The sequence below is a fragment of the Ranitomeya imitator genome, chromosome 4 (genome assembly GCF_032444005.1).
Source record: "Ranitomeya imitator isolate aRanImi1 chromosome 4, aRanImi1.pri, whole genome shotgun sequence".
NCBI classification, from domain to species: domain Eukaryota; kingdom Metazoa; phylum Chordata; class Amphibia; order Anura; family Dendrobatidae; genus Ranitomeya; species Ranitomeya imitator.
The window spans coordinates 437,092,672-437,118,282 of record NC_091285.1 but is presented as its reverse complement, the minus strand read 5'-3'; the positions used below and the strand labels follow the sequence as shown (position 1 = coordinate 437,118,282).

At 44.0% G+C, this 25,611-nt stretch overlaps 1 protein-coding gene across 2 annotated transcripts in view; it reads right to left on the bottom strand.

Moving 5' to 3' along the window:
* The window catches only part of VPS13C (vacuolar protein sorting 13 homolog C), a 478,755-nt gene that overhangs the window by 268,369 nt on the left and 184,775 nt on the right, over positions 1 to 25,611 (bottom strand). For both annotated transcript variants that reach the window (XM_069765602.1, XM_069765601.1), the window contains 8 exons: positions 23,095 to 23,212; positions 22,190 to 22,325; positions 14,314 to 14,407; positions 10,134 to 10,294; positions 9,852 to 10,008; positions 8,362 to 8,441; positions 8,083 to 8,142; positions 1,676 to 1,826 (listed from right to left, as the gene is read on the bottom strand). In XM_069765602.1, coding sequence (XP_069621703.1) covers positions 1,676 to 1,826; positions 8,083 to 8,142; positions 8,362 to 8,441; positions 9,852 to 10,008; positions 10,134 to 10,294; positions 14,314 to 14,407; positions 22,190 to 22,325; positions 23,095 to 23,212 — 957 coding nt within the window. The remainder of the gene's footprint in view (positions 1 to 1,675; positions 1,827 to 8,082; positions 8,143 to 8,361; positions 8,442 to 9,851; positions 10,009 to 10,133; positions 10,295 to 14,313; positions 14,408 to 22,189; positions 22,326 to 23,094; positions 23,213 to 25,611) is intronic.

Below are 25,611 nucleotides of genomic sequence, written 5' to 3'. Positions count from 1 at the left end.
CAGTGAAGAAAAAAATTACACTTCCCACTAAAATTTAGTTTTCGCTCCAGATTTTACATTTGTACAAAGGAAAATGGACAAAAATGGCACCAAAATTTATCCCACAATTTCTGCTGAATGCAGATGTACACTCAATACGTGACTGTACAGTAACATTTAGCCATTCGGAGAGACTCGGGATGGACGGAGCGCCATTTGCCTTCTGGAGCGCTGATTTTCCTAGATTAGTTTGCGGACTCCATATACAGAGCCCCTAAGTGCTAGAAAAGCAAAATCCCCCTCAGTTGACCCCATTTTGGAAATCAGACCCCTTTGGGAATTTATCTACAGGTGTAGTGACAATTTTGACTCCATTGGTATTTTCACTCAGCAACACACACTGCTTGCTGTTTCTGGCAAACTGCCATTGTAGTGCCCATACATTGTAGGCCCCAGTAGTGACTAGATCATGCTTCTGGAGACCTGCACCCGTAAATTACGTGGACATACATATTCTAGAATACCCGATGCGTTAGAATCAGGCCATGATCTATGATCTAGTGTGTGTGTATGTATATATATATATATATATATATATATATATCTATATATTTATCTCTATATATATATATATCTCTATCTATGTATGTATGTATGTATATATACGCACGGAGAGCCCCACAACAGGCTCTCCATGCATGTATACAAGACAATTCCAATAAGCATAGTTGGTGGTGCAGAGATGTGCTGCAAGATACGATGCTGGTATATATATATATATATATATATATATATATATATATATATATATATATATATATATATATATATATATATATATATATATATATATATATATATAGTGTGTCAGCATACACCATCCAAGCATGGACAATATGGATAACTGCCAGAAAATCACATAAAGAACAAAAAGAGCATGCAGTCACTGAATCAGTGACTGCATGCTCTTTTTGTTCTTTATGTTCTCTCCATGCATGTGTTGTGACAGCCGTGACACATGTATCTGCGGCGCAGAACACCTGATTATTGGGAGCGCTCGAGGTATCCGGGATCCAGATGCAGCTATTCGGTAAGAACTATAGCTATATGGATAAGGGGATATCCGAAGCCATTCGCTCATCCCGTGTTATAACTAGTAATGATTGAAAGTGCTTGGATAAGGTGATATCCGAGCATACTCCTGTGCTAACCGAGTGTCTTTGGCGTGCTAGAAAAATATGCTTGCTGCATGTCTTGGGCACAATATTTCTATAATTCCCATCCACTTTGCTAGAACTTAAAGATGTTGCGATTTAGATGCAGCAAAAATATGCAGAGTCAAAAATTCACCTTAATCACACAGCATGAAGGTGAAAAAGTTCCAAATTTATTCTCCTTGTATGATTTTTTTACATGACAGAAACCTGTCATTTTAACAGGGGAGTGCAGACACTTCGTATCCAATGTATGCCTACTATTTCAGTTTCAGCTTCTTGTACTTTTATTATATTCCAAAGTCATAGAAAAATAACATATAACAATTTTTAAGAATTACAAGTCTATTGGCTAAAGGAGTTAAGAAGGACTCCGCTTTCGTAAGTGGAGTGTAAGTGGGAGGCAGTGTGATAAGGTTTATACGCCTCATCCCAATATGAACAGATTTACGCACTCAACCAATATTTATCTTGGGTTTTACCTTTCTGAACAAAAGTCCCTTTGTCCTGTTGCTTCTGCACAGAGGAAACCTCAGCCTTATCGGCAATGCTGGGGATGGCGGCTGTTATGAAGCTGATAGCAGACAGCAAAGCCTGCGAGTGGAGCAGGAGGTCCATAGATGAAAAGGCAACCTGGTGTATACAAAGCATTTTTCATAAGCATCTTATTTAGTAACAACAAATAGGTGTATGTTACGGAAAATGGAAGTCAGCAGCAATTTCTGAAATCATGTAGTACAGAAAATTGATGAAAGCATTGCATTTACACTTTCCAGATTGCAAATAAACATTGGAACTATGATAAAAAAAATTTAAAATCAACAGCAAAAAAAAAATCAGAAATATCATACAAAAAAAAAAAAAAAAAAAAGATACTCAAATGTATAAATTAATCAAATATATCATTATGGGCTGAGAGCCTCCAAGGGAAATTCATATGAAAAGCTATTAGATACTAAAGGGAATAATTGTTTAATTTCAGATTCATTAATTACACGTAACTAACCGCTATTTTTCTTACGTGGTAGCCATTTTTTATTTTTAAAAACTTCCCCGAGGGCGGAATATTGGAGACACTAATTTACTCCTTGTTGTGTCCGTATACACAGTGCATCAGGGTCCGTGCAGCGTTATGGCAGCTGCTATAATTGAGTGGGAAATTAGACTGGTTATTTCAATCTCCAAGAAGAAATTACCGTATATACTCGAGTATAAGCCGAGATTTTCAGCCCAAATTTTTGGGCTGACAGTGCCCCTCTCAGCTTATACTCGAGTCATGGTGGGCGGCAGGGTCGGCGGGTGAGGGGGAGAGGGCGCTGAGGCATACTCACCTAGTCCCGGCGCTCCTGACACTACCCCTGCCTGTCACACTGTCTCCGGGTGCCGCAGCTCTTCCCCTATTCAGCGGTCACGTGGGACCGCTCATTAGAGAAATGAATATGGACTCCACTCCCATAGGGGTGGAGCCACATATTCATTCTTCTGAGCGGTGCCAGTGACCGCTGACAGGAAGAGCTGCGGCACCCGAAGACAGTGTGACAGGCAGGGGCAGCGTCAGGAGCCCCGGGACTAGGTAAGTATTTTATATTCACCTGTCCACGTTCCACCCGCTGGGCGCCGCTCAGTCTTCGCGTCCTCTTGCACTGACTGTGCAAGTCAGAGGGCGCGATGACGCATATAGTGTGCGCGCCGCCCTCTGCCTGATCAGTCAGTGCAGAGAGACGCCGGGACGGGACGCTGAGGAGCTGCAAGCAAGCGAGGAGAGTATGGCATTTTTTTATTATTGCAGCAGCAGCAATGGCACAGCTTTATACGGAGCATCTATGGGGCAAAAATGAACGGTGCAGAGCACTATATGCCACAGCTATGGGACAATAATGAACGGTGCAGAGCACTATATGGCACAGCTATGGGGCAAGAATGAACGGTGCAGAGCACTATATGGCACAGCTATGGGGCAAGAATGAACGGTGCAGAGCACTATATGGCACAGCTATGGGGCAAGAATGAACGGTGCAGAGCACTATATGGCACAGCTATGGGGCAAGAATGAACGGTGCAGAGCACTATATTGCACACCTTTCTATGGTACATCTATGGGGCAAGAATGAACAGTGCAGAGCACTATAAGGCACAGCTATGGGGCAATAATTAACGGTGCAGAGCACTATATGGCACAGCTATGGGGCAATAATGAACGGTGCAGAGCACTATATGGCACAGCTTTGGGGCAATAATGAATGGTGCAGAGCACTATATGGCACAGCTATGGGGCCATAATGAATGGTTTGGAGCATCTATTTTTATTTTTGAAATTCACCGGTAGCTGCTGCATTTTCCACCCTAGGCTTATACTCGAGTCAATAAGTTTTCCCAGTTTTTTGTGGCAAAATTAGGGGGGGTCGGCTTATACTCGAGTATATATGGTAAGTACAGCCCCCAACCCCACCCCATGGAGTAAAAAGGGAGATGCCTACAAAGGCATCCATTTGTTTAGAATGCTGCCCTTTAGCTTTACTTAAATATTCAAGAGAACGATAATCTGTCATTTAATTTCCACCCTATAAATAATGAGTTCACTGCGATGTATTTTTGTAAGGATACACTATGGACAAAAAAAAAAAAATCACAATCTTCGTGTGAACAATGAACTCGGATTGAACTATCTGTAAGGATATTGGCGGGTGGGTTTATTGTTGTATTATAACCAGTGATGAGTGAACATGTTCGAATAAGTCGTTATCAGAGCATGCTCGTGTGCTAACCAAGTGTCTTCGGCGTGCTCGAATAATATATGTTTGAGTCCCCGCACCTGCATATCTCATGGCTGTTTGACAGCTGCAATACATGCAGAGATTGTCTAACAAACAGGCAATCCTCTCCAGTTTTGCAGCTTCTGAACAGCCGCGAGACATGCAAGCAGCGGCAACGAACATATTTTTCGAGCACACCGAGCAAATTTGCTCATCATTAATTATAACATTTTGTTCCCATTGCAGTAAGTAGTTCAGTTCTAAATAATTTAGATAACTCCCTATTATTATTATTTATTTCTTTATATAGCACCATTGATTCCATGGTGCTGTACATGAGAAGGGGTTACATACAAGTTACAAATATCACATACAGTAAACAAACTAACAATGACGGACTGATACAGAGGGGCGAGGACCCTGCCCTTGCGGGCTTACATTCTACAGGATTATGGGGAAGGAGACAGTAGGTTGAGGGTTGCAGGAGCTCCGGTGTTGGTGAGGTGGTAGCTCCGGTGTTGGTGAGGCGGTAGCTCCGGTGTTGGTGAGGCGGTAGCTCCGGTGTGGGTGACGCAGCAGCAGTGTCAGTGCAGGCTGTAGGCTTTCCTGAAGAGATGAGTTTTCAGGTTCCGTCTGAAGGATCCGACTGTGGTTGATAGTCGGACGTGTTGGGGCAGAGAGTTCCAGAGGATGGGGGATATTCGGGAGAAGTCTTGGAGGCGATTGGATGAGGAGCGAATAAGTGTGGAGGAGAGAAGGAGGTCTTGGGAGGACCGGAAATCACGTGAGGGAAGATATCGAGAGATTAGTTCAGAGATATATGGAGGAGACAGGTTGTGGATGGCTTTGTAGGTCAGTATTAGCAATTTGAACTGGATACGCTGAGGGAATGGGAGCCAGTGAAGAGATTTGCAGAGGGGGGAAGCGGAGGAGTAGCGAGGAGAGAGATGGATTAGTCGGGCAGCAGAGTTAAGGATGGACTGGAGAGGTGCAAGGGTGTTAGCAGGGAGGCCACAGAAAAGGATGTTGCAGTAGTCAAGGCGGGAAATGATGAGGGCGTGCACAAGCATTTTAGTAGATTGGGGGTTGAGGAAAGGACGGATCCCGGAGATATTTTTGAGCTGGAGGCGACAGGAGGTGGAAAGAGCTTGGATGTGTGGTTTGAAGGACAGGGCAGAGTCGAAGGTTACTCCGAGGCAGCGGACTTCGGGTACAGGGGAAAGCATGATGTCATTGACTGCGATAGATAGGTCAAGTAAGGAAGATTTGTGGGATGGAGAAAAGATGATGAGTTCAGATTTGTCCACATTGAGTTTGAGGAAGCGAGAGGAGAAGAAGGAGGATATGGCTGATAGCCACTCTGGGATTCTGGACAGCAGAGCGGTGACGTCTGGGCCAGAGAGGTAGATCTGAGTGTCGTCAGCATAGAGGTGGTACTGGAATCTATGGAACTTTATGAGTTGTCCCAAGCCAAGTGTATAGATTGAGAAGAGTAGGGGTCCTAGAACAGAGCCTTGGGGGACTCCAACAGAGAGAGGGTGGGACGAGGAGGTAGTATGGGAGTGGGAGACGCTGAATGTGCGATTGGAAAGGTACGAGGCGATCCAGGATAGGGCGAGGTCTTTGATGCCAAAGGAGGAAAGCATCTGCAGTAGGAGGCAGTGGTCAACTGTGTCGAAAGCAGAGGACAGGTCTAGAAGGAGGAGTACAGAGTATTGTCCAGTAGCTTTGGCGGTAAGTAGGTCGTTAGTGATTTTGGTCAGGGCAGTCTCAGTTGAGTGATGGGGGCGGAAACCAGATTGTAGATTGTCGTACAACAAGTTAGATGAGAGGTGGGAGGAGAGTTCAGCATGGACGTGCTGCTCCAGGAGTTTGGAAGCAAATGGGAGCAGCGATATTGGGCGATAGCTGGACATAGCAGTTGGATCGAGGGTTGGCTTTTTAAGGATAGGCGTGATTGTGGCATGTTTGAACGCAGACGGGAAGGTGCTAGAAGTTAGTGATAGGTTGAAGAGGTGGGTTAGGGATGGGATAAGTGTGGTGGTGAGGTTGGGGAGGAGGTGGGATGGGATGGGGTCGAGCGCACAGGTGGTGAGGTGGGATTTGGAGAGGAGATAATTGAGCCCCCCTTCAGTGATGTTGGAGAGGGAGGTTATGGGGTTTGGGCATTGGTCTGGTATACAAAGAGGTTGTGGTGGTTGATCAATGAAGACTTGCCTTGTCTGGTCGATCTTATTTTTAAAGTGTGTGGCAAAGTCCTCAGCAGAGATGAGGGAGGTTGGAGGGGGCAGTGGGGGGCGGAGGAGGGAGTTAAATGTTTTGAATAACTGTTTGGGGTTGTAGGATAGGGAAGATACGAGGGTTGTGAAGTAGGCCTGTTTAGCAGAGGTGAGTGCAGATTTAAAAGCGAGTGTTGCTTGTTTGAATACAGTGAAGTCGTCTTGTGAGTGTGTTCTCTTCCAACGCCGCTCCGCAACCCTGGACACTTGCCTTAGCTTTTTGGTGGTGTTATTATGCCAAGGTTGTCTATTGATACGTCGCGCTCTGCCATGGACGAGAGGGGCAACCGTGTCAATAGCTGATGCGAGAGTGGCATTGTAGAAAGCAGCGGCACTGTGTGTTGTGGAGTGAGGATATGGATGCCAGTGGTAGGATGGAGTCAGAGAGTGTGTGGGTGTCTAGGTGTGCAAGGTTTCTGCGTGGGTGCGCATGTTGCTGGATATGGATGATTGGTGAGGAGGACAGGGATGAGAAGGTGAGCAGATGGTGGTCGGATAGAGGGAGAGGGGAGGTGGTGAAGTTAGATAGAGAGCAGAGACAGGTGAATACCAGGTCTAGTGTATGCCCATCCGTGTGGGTGGCTGCGGAGGACCACTGAGTAAGTCCAAAGGATGAGGTAAGGGACAGAAGTTTGGAGGCTGTTGACTGAAGGGTATCAATGGGGATGTTGAAGTCACTCATGATGATGGTGGGAGTGTCAGCAGAGAGAAAGTGAAGAAGCCAGGTGGAGAATTGGTCAATAAAGGCAGTGGCCGGGCCCGGAGGTCGGTATATGACGGCCACTTGGAGGTTGGAGGGAGAGTAGATGCGGACAGAATGGGCTTCAAAAGAGGGGAGGATAAGGGAGGGAAGAGGTGGGATTGGGTTAAAGGTGCAGTTTGATGAAAGGAGAAGACCCACTCCTCCACCATGTTTGTTGCCGGGTCGAGGGGTGTGGGTGAAGTGGAGGCCTCCGTAACACAGCGCAGCAGGGGAGGCGGTGTCAGAGGGTGTTAGCCATGTTTCTGTGAGGCCAAGGAAGGCAAGATTGCGGGAGAGAAAGGTCGTGAATCACATGAAGCTTATTGCAGATAGAGCGGGCATTCCAGAGTGCTCCAGAGAGAGGGAGCAGGGGGTATGAAACATACCGTATATACTCGAGTATAAGCGGACCCGCGTATAAGCCGAGGCACCTACTTTTGCCACGGAAAACTGGGTAAGCTTATTGACTCGAGTATAAGCCGGGTATGCATTATCCCCTCATCCCAGTCTTGCAATGCGTGGCTCCCCTGTACTGTCCTGGTATGTGGCTCCTCCAGTCTGCATGGCTTGGCTCACGCCCTCCCATCGTTGTATGCATGGCACACATCCCCCAACCCGTCCCCCCCCACCACCACGCCGTCGCTGCACCTCCGTTGTCCCGCTGCGGCAGCTCTCCTCTCCTCTCCTCAGCAGTCACGTGAAACCGCTTATTAAGGTGATGAATATGCACTCCACGTCTATGGGAGTGGAGATGCATACATATTCATAACCTTAATGAGCGATACCATGTGACCACTGAGCCGAGGAGGAGAGCTGCCGAGATAATGGAGGGTGCAGGGACGGAGATGCAGCGACGGAGGGTTAGTATGATGTCTTCTGCTAGCCGGTGGCTGCAGCTACAGCTGTCACTGTGCCACAGCCACCGGCACCTGCTGCTACCGTCCCCTGCCAGCGTTCTGGACAATTGACTCATGTATAAGCCAAAGGGGGGGGCATTTTCAGCACAAAAAAAGTGCTGACAATCTCGGCTTAAACACGAGTATATACGGTACATTAAAGTGTAAAGAAACATGAGGTAGATTCTTTTTAGACATTTGACATAATCAGTACTTTACCTTTAGTGTTTGTTCTGTTTTCTCAAAGACAGTGTGAAAATTAGGGCCATTTCGGTCGGCCTACAATAAAATAAGAAAGCGATAACAGTGAATAACATACAATCACACTGCCAAAGCATAATAATTATCGGCATGTTATTTAGAAGTCACTCCAAAGATTAACGTTAAACTAAGACTAGTCATAAAATGTATGTTCATGTACCATTAGTCCCACAAAAAGGGTATGTACACAGTTCAGGCATGTACACACTAAGGTTATTAGCCTGATATGGCACTTACCTTAATATATTCAACTTTTAATAGGTCCAAGCCTGGTTTATCAGAAGAACTGATCAAATGAAGCGGCTGTTTGATGAGACCTGTGATATTGAAAAAAATAATCCCTTTTAGCATTACACCTTTGCATCTAAAATCCTCTTTAAACCAAATGTCTGGTAAAAAGTTATGCCCATCTAACAAGACAATGCGATGGCTTATCGCTAATTGATTGCCCTCTGTTAAGATTTATACTGATGGCAGGAATCGCTGTCGTGTAGGTAACTAAAACATGGCTCATTGTTATAAAAAAAAAAAAGCAGTAACGACCACCTGACTGACAATTTCCCTAGAGCTTGATAATGTCAATAATTCTGGACTGGACAGAAATCTAGTGATTGCTGAATGACTTGTTACCCCTGGGAAATTCAATGATCTCACAACTCTTCAAAAGTCAAGTTTAGAAAAACTAGGAAAATTTGACACTTCAACAAATCAATTTGCAAAAAAAAAAAAAAAGTTGAAATGCTGGAAAAAAAGTACATAGTGGAAAAAAAGTAGGAAACCAAAATCTGAGTAAATGTTTTTGTTTCAGATTTGACGTTTGAAAGCCAGCCACTTAACTAATTTATATATAATAAATATGTTACCTATTAAACTTAAAGCAGTACATTTTCAAGGAAATTATTAAAACTAATCTCAGCCAAGAATGAGACTGCCAGGGGGAAATGAACTTTATTCCATCCTGGACAGCCTCGCTCTTTCAGTCGTAGGTGTGGCGCCTCGGTTTTAGTCACCGCTCTGTGTATAATGATTGGCAGCTGTAACCACACCCCGCACTGACTGACAGCTAGCTCAGCATGGCTAAGGCTACTTTCACACTTGCGTCGTGCACTGCACGTCGCAATGCGTCGTTTAGGAAAAAAAACGAATCCTGCAAAAGTGCTTGCAGGATGCGTTTTTTTTCTCCATTGACTAACATTAGCGACGCATTGCGACGCTTTGCCACACGTCGCAATCGTCGTGTGACGGTTGTGCCGTGTTGTGGCGGACCGTCGGCAGCAAAAAACGTTACATGTAATGCTTTTTGCAGCGTTGTGTCCGGCATTTCCGACCACGCATGCGCAGCCGGAACTCCGCCCCCACCTCCCCGCAACTTACAATGGGGCAGCGGATGCGCTGGAAAAATGCATCCGTTGCCCCTGTTGTGCGGCGCTTGCATAGTATGCGTCGGTACGTCGGGCCGACGCAGCGCGACGGCCCAGTACCGACGATAATGTGAAAGTAACCTAAGGGAGCGGTTACAGCTGCTCTCTATGCACTATGACTGAAAGAATGAAGCTGCTGGGGGGATTAAGTTAATTTCCTCCCGGTACCAGGGCTCTCAGTGCTGTGGTCGCATGGTGTCAGAAAGCCAATAACCTGCAGATTAACCCCATGTCTGCAGGTTAATGGCATTTGTTTTTTACATGACACGCTCTCAAATAGTAAAGCAGAATATTTATGTTGTTTACCTGAAACATCATAGTAATCTAAAGCAATTTTCTTTAGGTATGAAACAGCGCTAAGGTCAAAGGTCTTAACACAGGCCACCGTTCCCAGTTGCTGTATACTGAAAAGGAGGATCGTATTCTCCTCCTTCTCCTGTTGCTTAGTCAGTTCTAGAGTAACCTAGATGACAGAAGTTGCAGGCATATAAAACTGAGAACTTAAAACAAGACTTTCATAAAGCTTACTTTACGATTATTAAAGAAGTATAGTGAACATCATCCTTAAGTAATTGAAAATAGACCTACTTCTTTTATTTCAAACTTGAGTTGGAGGTCAGTGAGTTCCTCAAGGTTGGCTTCTTCAGCTGGAGGAGGTTTTCCGGTTTCTGCGGTAACTTTCTGGATGGGTTTTGATTTTATTGAGACTGTGACATCGGATGCTGTATCATAGAATTCATCCTCAGAGTCTGAATGATAACATTAAAGAAAATCAACATTTAGCATTATTTGCAACCTCGTGCAGTTTCCTTACTGGACTAGTTTTAGTAGGAGTAAAGGGAATTTCTCAGCACTTTTAAACAGTCTTTTCTGAGGGAAGTATAAGGTAGTAAAAGACATGTCGATTTCAGGGTATAAGTTATATTTTTCTCTGTAGTTAAAGTTGTGAGAAAAACATCATCAATGCCATGGATAGGCGATAACTTGTTTTCACCAGCATACCACCCTTCAATGCAAACTGCCGTAATGGTACATCACAGTGTTAGCCCAGTGGATAAACAGGAGCGATCAATATTTTATAGTTGACACTCCGCCATGACGGGGAAAATCCCTAAAAGAGTGGACTCTAGGGGCCCACACTACAGGGACATTGAAATACCTACATGGATGTCCTAGTCACATCCTCCACCACGGATCATTGCTATATACCAGCTTTTTTTAATATCATGCTTTCGTAATTTCAGCTGAAGTGGCGAAGGCTGAAATCCAAAGACATTCTAGAAATGTTCTGTAAAGGAACATTTAAACTGCACCAATATCGGGAATTAATGTTTCTAGAAATACTTCTTTCACAATAATCGTGTAGTGTTAACAGTTTGCTGATCACGAATGACCAATACACGCGGATGAAATGATCTTTTAAGCAAGCCAAGAGGTTATCTATCTTGGCACACCATTCTATGTAAAGAAAAAAAAAAGGGCCTGTGCTGTTGAGAACAATGGCAGTCTATTGCACACGGAACGATGTTACTGATCTTTCTGTGTATAAATATTCAATGCAGTCTGTCTGTCTAAAGGCCACTGAATTGCCGCCTAACTGCAAACCAGACTCGCATTGGCGAGAACAATAGCAGCCTATGCGCACTGAACGATCTAGTAGATTGTACAGCTAACATTGTTTACTTTTGTCTGTTTGTGTAAACAGGAATACAAACAACAGAAGATCGGTTAGGCCCCTTTCACACATCAGTTTTTTTCCATCAGTCGCAAACAACCAGCGACATAAGTCGCTTGCTCGAATGGAAGCCTATGGTGCTGGATCCGTCAAATCCGGCGACAGATTCAGTTTTGTTAACTGAGCATGCTTTGATCCAATTAGCCAGATCCGCTAGTGGGATCGGTTGAAAAAAAAACCGAATCCGTCGCATCAGTTTTTCACAATCTGCGACGGATCCATCGAGCCAACGGATTGTGACTGATGGCAAAAAAACTGATGTGTGAAAGGGGCCTTAGTTTACCAATCAGCGGTTGTATTGTGCCGCCGGTCAGTCTGTATAAGCGAACCCCTATTCAAAATAAATCTGGTCACATCTCCTTCAGCAGCAAGCTAGTAGACAGGAGAGCTGTGCAGTCTATGATGAAGTTTTCACCAATAAGTGCCAATGAACCATTTGTAAAATTAGAGAACGTTCTCAATCCTTTAAAAGCTACACTTTCATTTGATTCATCCTGTTATCTGACCTTCATTGCATTGTGGTGCATTTGGGAGCAATTCCATTTCATAACATGTGACTTAAAATTAAGCATTAAAGAAAGCAGATGAGCAAAAAAATGACAAATAAAGCACAGCCCTAGTAAAAATCATAACTTTAATGTCCAAATCCGTTTTTTTTTAGGTATGCTACCGAAATGCACTGTTGGCATGGCAAGACAGTTTAGTGCACCTTCCCATCGATCTCTGCCCTCCCCTAGCTCCTGTAAAGAGCCACCAATCAAGGAAGAGGGGGTGGAAAAAGATACAAAGCAAGTAGGTGGAAAGGTGCATCAAACTGCTCCACCATACATTTTACTCCGAGATATAAACCCTGCACCACTTCACAGAGCGTGCCAACATACAGTGGGGCAAAAAAGTATTTAGTCAGTCAGCAATAGTGCAAGTTCCACCACTTAAAAAGATGAGAGGCGTCTGTAATTTACATCATAGGTAGACCTCAACTATGGGAGACAAACTGAGAAAAAAAAATCCAGAAAATCACATTGTCTGTTTTTTTAACATTTTATTTGCATATTATGTTGGAAAATAAGTATTTGGTCAGAAACAAACAATCAAGATTTCTGGCTCTCACAGACCTGTAACTTCTTCTTTAAGAGTCTCCTCTTTCCTCCACTCATTACCTGTAGTAATGGCACCTGTTTAAACTTGTTATCAGTATAAAAAGACACCTGTGCACACCCTCAAACAGTCTGACTCCAAACTCCACTATGGTGAAGACCAAAGAGCTGTCAAAGGACACCAGAAACAAAATTGTAGCCCTGCACCAGGCTGGGAAGACTGAATCTGCAATAGCCAACCAGCTTGGAGTGAAGAAATCAACAGTGGGAGCAATAATTAGAAAATGGAAGACATACAAGACCACTGATAATCTCCCTCGATCTGGGGCTCCACGCAAAATCCCACCCCGTGGGGTCAGAATGATCACAAGAACGGTGAGCAAAAATCCCAGAACCACGCGGGGGAACCTAGTGAATGAACTGCAGAGAGCTGGGACCAATGTAACAAGGCCTACCATAAGTAACACACTACGCCACCATGGACTCAGATCCTGCAGAGCCAGAGGTGTCCCACTGCTTAAGCCAGTACATGTCCGGGCCCGTCTGAAGTTTGCTAGAGAGCATTTGGATGATCCAGAGGAGTTTTGGGAGAATGTCCTATGGTCTGATGAAACCAAACTGGAACTGTTTGGTAGAAACACAACTTGTCGTGTTTGGAGGAAAAAGAATACTGAGTTGCATCCATCAAACACCATACCTACTGTAAAGCATGGTGGTGAAAACATCATGCTTTGGGGCTGTTTCTCTGCAAAGGGGCCAGGACGACTGATCCGGGTACATGAAAGAATGAATGGGGCCATGTATCGTGAGATTTTGAGTGCAAACCTCCTTCCATCAGCAAGGGCATTGAAGACGAAACGTGGCTGGGTCTTTCAACATGACAATGATCCAAAGCACACCGCCAGGGCAACGAAGGAGTGGCTTCGTAAGAAGCATTTCAAGGTCCTGGAGTGGCCTAGCCAGTCTCCAGACCTCAACCCTATAGAAAACCTTTGGAGGGAGTTGAAAGTCCGTGTTGCCAAGCGAAAAGCCAAAAACATCACTGCTCTAGAGGAGATCTGCATGGAGGAATGGGCCAACATACCAACAACAGTGTGTGGCAACCTTGTGAAGACTTACAGAAAACGTTTGACCTCTGTCATTGCCAACAAAGGATATATTACAAAGTATTGAGATGAAATTTTGTTTCTGACCAAATACTTATTTTCCACCATAATATGCAAATAAAATGTTAAAAAAACAGACAATGTGATTTTCTGGATTTTTTTTTCTCAGTTTGTCTCCCATAGTTGAGGTCTACCTATGATGTAAATTACAGACGCCTCTCATCTTTTTAAGTGGTGGAACTTGCACTATTGCTGACTGACTAAATACTTTTTTGCCCCACTGTAGATCAAACTCTCCACAAGGTTGTAAAGCTGCAATCAACTCCAAAATCCAAGGCACCGAAGATCCTCCTTTACAAAAGATTTATTGACCCCATTACACGTTTGTAAGGCCCTGCATGGCTGAAACACCACATGTATTTTTTTCTGCATGATTTTTCTGTTATGTGTAAACTGGGGTCAATAATGTTTCAATGAAGGAGGATCTTCGGTGGCTTGGATTTTTGGAATTGATTGGTCCACATGAGGCGCACCAAGTATTTCATTTGCAGATTAGAATTAACAATTTTTGGCAAATGGATTTGGAAACAAAGTATGACGTTATAGAGGGTAATATCCCTAATAAGGTGCTGTGCTTGCTATGAACAGTCATTATGTGCTGAAAGACTCCATTTAAAGCAAAATGCCTTTAGGAGCTAGGTAACCATGCAACATGAGGTACAATCACAGCAACCATTAACAAAAAAAATTATTACAATAAATAAAATTGCAAAAGTGAAGCTCAGTCTACATTATAACATATAAAGACAATGTTCGTCGATTCCTCTCACCAGATGAGGATTCCTCCCCCAAAAGCAATGACTTCTTAATATCTGCTTTAAACAGTTTCTCTGGTCTCCTAGTCAAAATTGGGACAGCAAGAACCTGGAAAAGTAAACATAAGGTGAGTGTGTGTAATACATATATATACAAACACATGCTGTTTATTTATTGACCATGCTGCTTGCAAACCATGGGTATATCCGTAAACATTTTTGTAGAACTTTGCAAACTTTGCACCACCTATCAGCTGCAATTTGCAGCAACATATTGCTGCAATTTTTGGCACCTTATGCCTCATTTTAACCCCCTAGTGAAAGCCAGTTTTGAGCTTAATGCCGGAGCCAATTTTTACAATTGTGACCAGGGTTTATGCAGTAATCACTATGGATACGCTTCAATGATACTGAAACTTTTTTCGTGACATATTGTACTTCATGATAGTGGTAATATTTTTTTGATATGACTTGCGTTTATTTTTGGAGAAAAAAATGGAATATTTTTTTGATATGACTTGCGTTTATTTTTGGAGAAAAAAATGGAAATTTGGCAAAAATGTTGAAAATATAGCAATTTTCAAACTTTTAATTCTTATGTCCTTAACCCCTTCATGACCTTGGGATTTTCCGTTTTTACGTGTTAGTTTTTTGCTCCCCTTCATCCCAGAGCCATAACTTTTTTATTTTTCCGTCAATATGACCATGTGAGGGCTTATTTTTTGCGAAAAACAAGTTGTACTTTTGAACGACATCATTGGTTTTAGCATGCTGTGTACTAGAAAACAGGAAAAAAATTCCAAGTGAGGTGAAATTGCAAAAAAAGTGCAATCCCACACTTGTTTTTTGATTGGCTTTTACTAGGTTCACTAAATGCAAAAACTGACCTGCCATTATGATTCTCAAGGTCATTACGAGTTCATAGACACCAAACATGTCTAGGTTCTCTTTCTCTTTTATCTAAGTGGTGAAAAGAAAAAAAATTCCAAAGTTTGCTTAAAAAAAAAAAATTGTGCCATTTTCCGATGCCTGTAGCGTCTCCATTTTTCATGATCTGGGGTCGGGTGAGGGCTTATTTTTTGCGTGCTGAGCTGGCGTTTTGGTGCAGATACGTCCTTTTGATCGCCCGTTATTGCATTTTAATGCAATGTCGCGGCGACCAAAAAAACGTAATTCTGGTGTTTCAAATTTTTTCTTGCTACGCCATTTAGCGATCAGGTTAATTCTTTTTTTTTATTGATAGACCAGGCGTTTCTGAACGCGGCAATACCAAATATGTGTAGGTTTGATTTTTATTGATTTATTTTGAATGGGGCGAAAGGGGGGTGATTTAAACTTTTATATTTTTGTATTTTTTTCACTTTTTTTTTTTCTTACTTTTGCCATGCTTCAATAGCCTCCATGGGAGGCTAGAAGCTGGCACCACTCGATCGGCTCAGCTACAGCTACATAGCAGCGATCATTAGATCGCTGCTATGCAGCAGAAATGCAGGTGTGCTATGAGCGCCGACCACAGGGGGCGCTCACAGCAGGCGGCATCAGTAACCATAGAGGTCTCAAGGACCTCTATGGTTACCATTCGGACGCATCTCTGACCCCCGATCATGTGACGGGGTCGGCGATGCGCGCATTTCCGGCCGTGCGGCCGGAAGCGCCGGTTAAATGCCACTGTCAGCATTTGACAGCGGCATTTAACTAGTTAATAGCGGCGGGTGAATCGCGATTTCACCCGCCGCTATTGCGGGCACATGTCAGCTGTTCAAAACAGCTGACATGCCCCGGCGTTGATGTGAGCTCACCGCCGAAGCCCTGCATCAAAGCGCGGTATCTGACCTCGGACGTACTATACCGTCCAAGGTCAGAAAACGGTTAAATCAGAGAGTTAAGTCACACAAAATAATTAATAAATAGCATATCCCACGTGTCTACTTTACATCGGCACAATTTTTGGAACCAATTTTTTTTTTGTTAGGACGTTATAAGGGTTAAAAGTCAACCAGCGATTTCTCCTTTTTCCAACAAAATTTACGAAACCATTTTTTTTTTTTTTTAGGAAATACATCACAATTGAAGTGACTTTGAGGGGTCTATATGACAGAAAATACCCAAAAGTGACACCATTACAAAATCTACACCCCTTAAGGTGCTCAAAACCCCATTCAAGAAGTTTATTAACCCTTCAGTTGCTTCACGAGAACTGAAGCAATGTGGAAGGAATAATGAACATTAACTTTTTTCACAAAAAAATATATTTTAAACCCAAACATTTTTATTTTTGTAGGGGTACAAAATTTGTTGTGCAATTTCTCCTGAGTACACAGATACCCCATATGTGGGGGAAAGCCACTGTTTGGGTGCATGGCTGGACTTAGACGGGAAGGAGTACCGTTTGACGTTTTGAACACAAACTTGGCTGGAATCTAGAGTGGATGCCATGTTGAGTTTGGAGACTCCCTGATGTTGATAAACAGTGGAAACTCAACACAAGTGACCCTATTTTGGAAACCACACCCCTCAAGGATTTTGTCCAGGGATATAGTCAACATTTTGAACAGGTATGACACAAAATTTGATAACATTATGTGTTCATATAGTATATGTCGTCATTACTGTTGAGCGCAAGTGCTCGCTACTTCAGTTTGCATTGGGTGCTCGGGTATGCACCAAATATAGCAGGTGCTCGAGTGACATGCTTAAGTCCCTGCCTCGCATGTTTTGTGCATGTTCAGATATCCCTATTAAAAAAAAACATGTGGGGACCCGCGATACTCGAGCACCCGATGCAAACTCGAGTAACGAGCACTTGAGCTCACAACTAGCTGCCACATCGTAATTTTTTTTTACGTTTGAAAAAAAAAATAAAAATTGTATCTCCAACCCTAAACACAGCCCTAACCCCAACTGTAAAGAATGGATAAAAAATTTAAAAACTAAATAGTTTCTAATTTTTTTTCTAACTAAGGGGGTAACAAAAGGGAATTTGAGTTACTATTTTTTATGCTTTTGATGAATGTGATAGGGTCTATTACAGTGATCAAAAGGAACCAAAAGCAAAAATCCCCTATTGTTACCGGGTACCAGTCGGCAGATCTCGGCAGGTGCACTGCACATGCACCTGCCATTTTTTTCTAGGAAGATGACACAAAGGGCCGGGTACAGATCAGGGGGACCCGGGGATGGCAGAGGTACCAGAGAGGGTTCAGGGAACTCCATTTCTTCTCTAATATGCTAGATCATATCAGAGGAAAGAGAAACTAATTTTAAATAACGGCAATCACTTGACAGGGGACTGTAAAAACAGGCCATGATCATGTTCTCCAGGGTCACAGCTACCCAAGATCCAACGCTGAGGGACACTGTATCCTTATGTCTCAGCGCCATTAAAAACGGCACTGAGGAATAAGTACCCTTAACTGCCGCCGTTAAAGGGTGTATCAGTAGTCATTAAGGGATCAAAACGGGTTTGCTCATCATCTACAGTGGATATGACTGCAAAGTGCTTGTGAAAACCACCAACTTTGCAAATTGAACCATTATAAAGAAATCCTCTACGTTCTCAAGAACAGACTGATTTAAAATTTTATAGTTTACACGCTTTTTTGCATAGGTTATCTTCTATGTCAAAGGTGGCCAGACACCTAAGCAAGTAGCGCACGCTTGCAATTTGCTTCCTGCACAGCTGTTCTGCAGCTGTATGGATAGCTGGATCTGGTTCGTTTCGGGGTCACTCTACTCCTCCGATGTCGCAGAGGGAAAGCTGCCTCTGCTAGCAGCATTGGAGAAAGCAATTCAGGCCTGCAGCTCAATCATACCAATGGACTGAACGGTCTATTTATGCTCCTGAAGATAAGCAGCCCTTTAAAACACACTCCTTGTAAGTGAAATCATATCATTCCCTGCTGAGCCACACTCCCTTATTAATAACCGCACACAAAGTGCCTAAAACAATGAGTGTGGTACAAGACATTCAAGACCGTTTTTGGTGCCAGTTGCTCCAGAATTCTGGTGCATGTAGAATATTTAATTTACCCCTCCTTATGTCATTACTACCACCTCAGTGTTATGAAAAGTTGTGTTAAGATAACTGACATTACCTTTACATTATCTTATAGGGAGTTTGTCAGCACAATATGAATGGCGACATCAACAGTGCATTAACCCTGCTGTTCTGTTCGGTCTGGGGAGACCTATTTTGAACTTTGGTATTTTTTGGGGTGTTCAAGATGCGGTTCTGAAACTTGTGGTTGATTGACTTAAATGAGGATGGGTCGGTCGGCCACGGGTTTCAGAGCCACATCTTGAATATTTTAAAGAATATTGAAGTTCAAAGTCGGTCATTTTTGACCAACAGAACAGCAGGGTTAAAGGGAACCTGTCACCCAGCCCCCCCCCCCGGGCCTATTAAAGTAAAATAGCCACCTTCAGCAGCACTGAGGCTGCAATCTGTGAAGGTGGCTCTTATGTTTATTATCCCTAGGAACGCTGAAATAATGACTTTTATAAATTTCCCGCCATACCTCTATTGAGTCAGGGAGTTATGTTTTCTCCCCCTGACTCAACCACCTCGCAGCCGTCCATCATCCCGCTCTGTTCTCCATGCGCCGCCTCTTCTCTTTCTATTGATGTCACCGGCGCCTGTGCTCTGCAATCAGTTCTCGGGCATGCGCCGTGCACGCTGCCCATGAACTTACATCAGATACCTGTGCCTGCGCGTAGCGGAGACCCCAGATCCCGCAGTGTGTTATGATGTATTTGTAACACCCCAGGGTCCTGGTTGTTACAGAGGCATTGCTTTCCTCACTGGGAGAGTGATGTCACGCTTGGAAGCGAGGTAAGATCTTCTTTATAGGTGACCACAAACATACAACATGTTCACATTACAGGCCGGAAGGGGGAGCTCTGATCTAGCTTGTGGGTGGCTCCCCTATATATATATTCTGGTCTGGATGGGAAGTTGGTCAGTGAGTGCCAGACAACAGACTGGAGCAGTCTGAGGCAGAAAGGAAACTGGGGGGTGAGAGAGCGACCGAGAGAGAGAGAACGAGAGAGACCGAGAGAGAGCACGAGAGAGACCAAGACAGAGCGAACGAGAGCGAGAGCGAACGAAAGAGAGAGAGCGAATGAGAGAGAGAGAGCGAACGAGAGAGAGAGCGCGAACGAGAACGAGAGAGAGCGCAAACGAGAGAGAGAGCGAACGAAAGAGAGAGCGAACAAGAGAGAGCGAGCAAACGAGAGAGAGAGCAAACGAGAGAGAGAGCAAACGAGAGAGAGAGCAAACGAGAGAGAGCGAGCAAACGAGAGAGAGCGAGCAAACGAGAGAGAGCGAGCAAGCGAGCGAACGAGAGCGAGCGAACAAGAGAGCGAACGAGAGAGCGAACGAGAGAGAGAGCGAACGAGAGAGAGAGCGAACGAGAGAAAGAGCGAACGAGAGAGAGAGCGAACGAGAGAGAGAGCGAACGAGAGGGAGCGAACGAGAGAGAGAGCGAACGAGAGGGAGAGAGCGAACGAAAGAGGAGAGAGAGCGAACGAGAGAGGAGAGAGAGCGAACGAGAGAGGAGAGAGAGAGCGAACGAGAGAGGAGAGAGAGAGCGAACGAGAGAGGAGAGAGAGAGCGAACGAGAGAGGAGAGAGAGCGAACGAGAGAGGAGAGAGAGCGAACGAGAGAGGAGAGAGAGAGCGAACGAGAGAGGAGAGAGAGAGCGAACGAGAGGAGAGAGAGAGCGAACGAGAGAGGAGAGAGAGCGAACGAGAGAGAGAGAGAGCGAACGAGAGAGAGAGAGAGCGAACGAGAGAGAGCGAACGAGAGAGAGAGCGAACGAGAGAGAGAGCGAACGAGAGAGAGAGAGAGCGAACGAGAGAGAGCGAGCGAACGAGAGAGAGCGAGCGAACGAGAGAGAGCGAACGAGAGAGAGAGAGCGAACGAGAGAGAGAGAGCGAACGAGAGAGAGAGCGAACGAGAGAGAGAGCGAACGAGAGAGAGAGCGAACGAGAGAGAGCGAACGAGAGAGAGAGAGCGAACGAGAGAGAGAGCGAACGAGAGAGAGAGCGAACGAGAGAGAGAGCGAACGAGAGAGAGAGCGAACGAGAGGGAGAGCGAACGAGAGGGAGAGCGAACGAGAGGGAGAGAGAACGAGAGAGAGCGCACGAGAGAGAGAGCGCACGAGAGAGAGCGCACGAGAGAGAGAGCGCAAGAGCGAACGAACGAGAGAGAGAACGAGAGAAAGAAAGAACGAGAGAGAGAGAACGAGAGAACAAAAGAGAGAGAGACACAGACAGAGACACAGACAGACACAGACACATACAGACAGACACAGAGACACAGACAGAGTGACACAGACAGAGATTTTAGTCAAAGAGAGGACTCACATTAGGTTCCCATTCAGATGAAGACTTTATTCTCAGAGAGGAAAGGCATTGCTAGGCCATTGTATATGAGAAATGCCTTATCGTGGCTGCCAGATAAACATAAATTGGCCAATTTATGCGCTAAACTTTCTCAATTTTTCATATTTTTAGTGCACTAATGCAATTCAATTTTCAGGTTTCATTTTTGCAGGTTTTGGCGCTACAGTGTGCTGCCTTATTTATTTGATAGACAGAGTGACACACACAGAGTGTGACACACAGTGTGACACAGACTGACAGAAAGACAGAGTGACACAGAGACAGATGGACATAGACAGAGAATTTTATTCTGTACATAGTAGGATAAAACGTTGACCTGATTCATGTACAGACCCTTCCTGCTGAATAGCTAAATTATGTTTGTATCACTTGAAATTCTTCTGTGCTGTGTTATCTAATATATAATTGCCTAGAATACTACTTCCTGCAATTTGTGCCAACTTCCGTGGCTTTGTCCGGAGCTAATGTCCGGAGCTAATGTCCGGAGCTAATGTCCGGAGATAAGTGACGTCAACAGTGTCCAGTGTCTGATTGGTTGCCGCCTGCTGCGAGCGACCAATCAGAAACGTGCCGTACTGTGACACACTCCGCCTGCCATTTTGGTGTGATTTTTGAATTTTTACCTCACAGCAAGTTTCTACTGCGTGGAGGCGGGCCCAGTGACATTGCTCTTCAAGCTCCTGCCGAATTTCGTCAAAAAAATGATAATATCATTTACCAAAACTATATATATTTAGTTGTGAAGTGATTCAGTGACATTTTCACACCAATTTTGAACTTTTGTTTGGTGTTTTCTCCATATACTGCCTATTATTCACTGACTGTTATACTGAGAGACTGCCGTTTATTAACCTCTTCTTTGCCACATTGGGTATATTGCTCTATTATTTGCCACATAAGGACATTGTCCATTATTGCCAAGCAATTTCTCTGCAATATAAACTGCCTATTTATTAATATCTGCATTCCTGCAAAGAACTATTGCCTATTATTAACTGGCTATTTTCCTACTACCTGACACTGCCCACAACACGCAAAGTTGTCGTCTGATGTCTTTCATCCCTCCCCTCATAAGCATGTTCATGGATCCTGTGTAACTGTACCTTAAATAACAAGAATTGTCAAGAGCTGGTGAGTGCAGCCATTTTTTGTTCTTTCTTACTATTATTTATTAATTGTATTATTCTTACATTTGAATAAATAAAGTATATATGGATTCTAGACTCCCGATTCTTTAGAATCGGGCTGCCATCTAGTTTATATATATTATCTTGTTCTCGCTGCGACGGTACCTGGAACCAAGTTTCTACAGTTGAGTGCCCACCATATAATCTCTTCTAAGGGGTACATAGAAAGCCTGTGTTTGGTTAGAACAATCTTTTTTTTTTTTACTGACAAACTCCCTTTAACTTAAAATTACATAAAAGAACTGAGAAATGATCCAATCCTTACAACAGCATGTCTACAACACAAAGAACAAACTTACTTTTTTCTCCTTTGTGGTTGGGGTACTAGCTGGAGACTGGGGAAGAGGAATACTATTAACCAGCTCAAAGACTCCTTGAATTTTATAGTCTGAGATCCTTAGACGAAGTAACGGCAATTCACCAGACACCTTAAATCTAAAAGCACAGAAAAAGACCTTCAACAATCTACAGTAACATACACTTGTCTGTCAAGAAAACAGATTTTTGGCCAAACCAATGCTTGTGAAACGAAGGCTGGCCTCACCAGAGAAGACCCAGCTGTTTGTGAGGCGCAGCTAGAGAGCCAGCTTATAGAGACGTAATTAAATGCTACACAGCCTTTTCTATGGCCGCAGAAATATTTGTTTACCAATATAATTGATTGTAAGTATTCCAATATCATACAGGATTTTAGGAGATAAGAAAGGAACATTACAAGATATAATAATTTTGGTGGCGAGGCCCAGGCACTACCTAAGTATGTCTGGTTAGGCCTAGGCATCATTTTTTTCTGCCTAATGGGTTCCCAGTGCAAAATGTTTGAAACATCCCATTCTAAACAGAACCAGAAGAACGAGCCACCACACTAAAAATGATTACATATAGCGTAGGTTACCACTTTAAGAAAGGAGTTATACTATAGTCCTGCATTCACTGTAAAAATATAACTTTATGATGATGCTTTCCATAGGTCTATGACACAGAGAATTAGCCTGAGTGAACTATGAACCGAGAAGAGAAACATATTAATATAACCAGGAAGGAGGGCACAGAACGGGCACCACCCACCCCTGCACCACGCGCGTATTGAGAACATCTGTCATACATTTATGGTGACTGTCATCAAGGAGTTAATAGTTGTCACTTTTGCAATTTCAAATGGGCAATGGACATGTATAAAAATAAGCTGCATAAAATGTCTTACCGCGGCATGCGACTGTCTCGCTCTACCATGGCCTTTGAAAGTTCCACCTCAATATCTAGAGGCTGCAAAATGTGAAGAGACGAGGAGTTCAGCCCACGAGCAGCCTTCCAGTTTTGGCCTGCAGATGAATTTAGAAATTACAAAGCTAATATAGGCAATACCATTACGAAATATTAACTGCACTGACGTGAAAGGCGATAATTTTGACAGCGAGATGTGGCTCTGTTTAAAGAAGACAAACAGACCCTTCAAGTAGAGATCAATTCTTATATTACCGGATATTGAAGGGTTAAAAAGATGTTGGCACTTAATACCAACATGATGTAATCACAAGGAGATAAACAGTATCAGTATTTATTATCTATATCAAACAAATATTGGAATATTGCAGTTTAACACGGACCATGAAGCTTTCCAGAAAATCTGACTCAATGTTCTACAGAGAACTCTTCACTGGTAATCTCATTACATAAGGGATCACGATGACATGTAATACTTAATTATATAGCTGGAGACAGACAGGTGGTGGTGGGGGGGTGACCTGTCAGTATTATTAACAAAGGGTGAGGCGGACAGGTCACCTCGCTCACCCCCTGCAAAGTGATCTCTGCACAGATCCCAGAGCATGCCTATGTGTATCACTGGTGAAGCGAACCTCAAACCTACCTGCTTTTCGCAGATCAAAATAGAAGTAAAAGCAAGAGGATTCCCCCCAAATCAAGATAAACTCTGAGCTCTACTGAACTTCACTATACAGCAGACTGCTTGTAATCGTTATTCACATGTTAAACATAAAATTCAATTCAACAGTAACAAATACACAAACATTAACAAAGGACTAAGAGGAAACGAAGGTATATATTATGACATGAAAGATGTTTATAGCTTGTGACAGTTTATCTAAAGGTGAACTTGCACATTAAAAGGAGTTTTCCCACAAATAAAGTTAATTGTAATCAACATTTTAATCAATATAGGGATTTTTGTGTACTCACCGTAAAATCCTTTTCTCCGAGCCAATCATTGGGGGACACAGGACCATGGGTGTTATGCTGCTGCCATTAGGACCAAGTAATACAGAAAGAATAGCTCCTCCCCTGCAGTATAGACCCTCCTGCTGGCTCCAAGTGAACCAGTTCGGTAACAAAGCAGTAGGAGCTTAACATTTAACCAGGATGAACTATGTCAAAACCAAGGCAACACAGAAAACCAAAGCCGTTAGGCTAACAGGGTGGGTGCTCTGTCCCCCAATGAATGGCTCGAAGAAAAGGATTTTACGGTGAGTACACAAAAATCCCTATTTCTCCTACGCCTCATTGGGGGACACAGGACCATGGGACGTCCTAAAGCAGCCCCTGGGTGGGGAACAATCAACTGTAATTGCTCCATGTACCCACAGGTTAGGGATGCAGCACAGCCGCCTGCAAAATTCGTCTGCTGACGGTTGCATCTGCCGAGGCCTGAGAATGAATATGGCAATGTTTTGTAAGTGTATGCAGACTGGACCAGGTCGCAGCTCTGCAAACTTGCGCTGCCGAAGCTTGGTGCCGGATGGCCCAAGACGCACCCAATGACTGAGTGGAATGAGGCTTAATCCCTGCTGGGACAGAATGACCTCTGACTCGGAAGGACTCCCAAATAGCTGAACGAATCCATATTGCTATTATCGCCTTGGAAGCGGGAAACCCCTGCACAAAACAGGGCATCCGACCTGCAGAAGGATGCTGTCTGCGAGACGTATCTCTTGAGAGCTTTCACTAAATCTAGTGTGTGGAGGGCCTACTCGTTGCGACAAACTGGTGCCGGGCAGAGAGACGGTAAGACAATCTCCTGATTGAGATGAAAGAATGAGACAACTTTTGGCAAAAAGGACGGGGATGTTCTCAAAACCACCCTATCCTGAAGAAAACTCAGGAAGGAAACTTGACAAGACAGAGCCGCCAGCTCCGAGACTCGTCTAATGGACGTGCCCGCAACCAGGAAGGCAACCTTCCTTGAAAGAAAAGACAGGGAAACCTCCTGTAGAGGTTCGAAAGGAGCTTCTTGCAAGACTCCAAGGACCAGATTAATTATAGGGTGACTTATATGGGCAACTCCCTTTATGAACGTCTTCACTCGTAATCTGTTGGCAATCCTGCGTTGGAACAGAACGGACAGGACTGAAATCTGCGAGACCTAAGTCCAAACCCGTTTGAAAAAATTTGAGGATGGAAGGAATGGAGAATTCAAGAGGAGAACGTCCTCGGTCGTTGCACCAGGAAAAGAGGGTTTTCCAAGTGTGATGATAAATGCGCATAGACGTAGGCTTTCTAGCGCTGACCATGGTAGAGATGACTTCCGAAGAAGCCTGCCTGGGTTAGAACACAGGACTCAACGGCCATGCCGTCAAACACAGGGCCTCGGAGTTCTGGTAGTAAATGGGGCCCTGTGAAAAGAGGTCTACACGATTCGGTAATCGCCAGGGAACATCGGCAACTAGTTGAACTAGTTCCGCATACCACAACCGGCGCGGCCAAA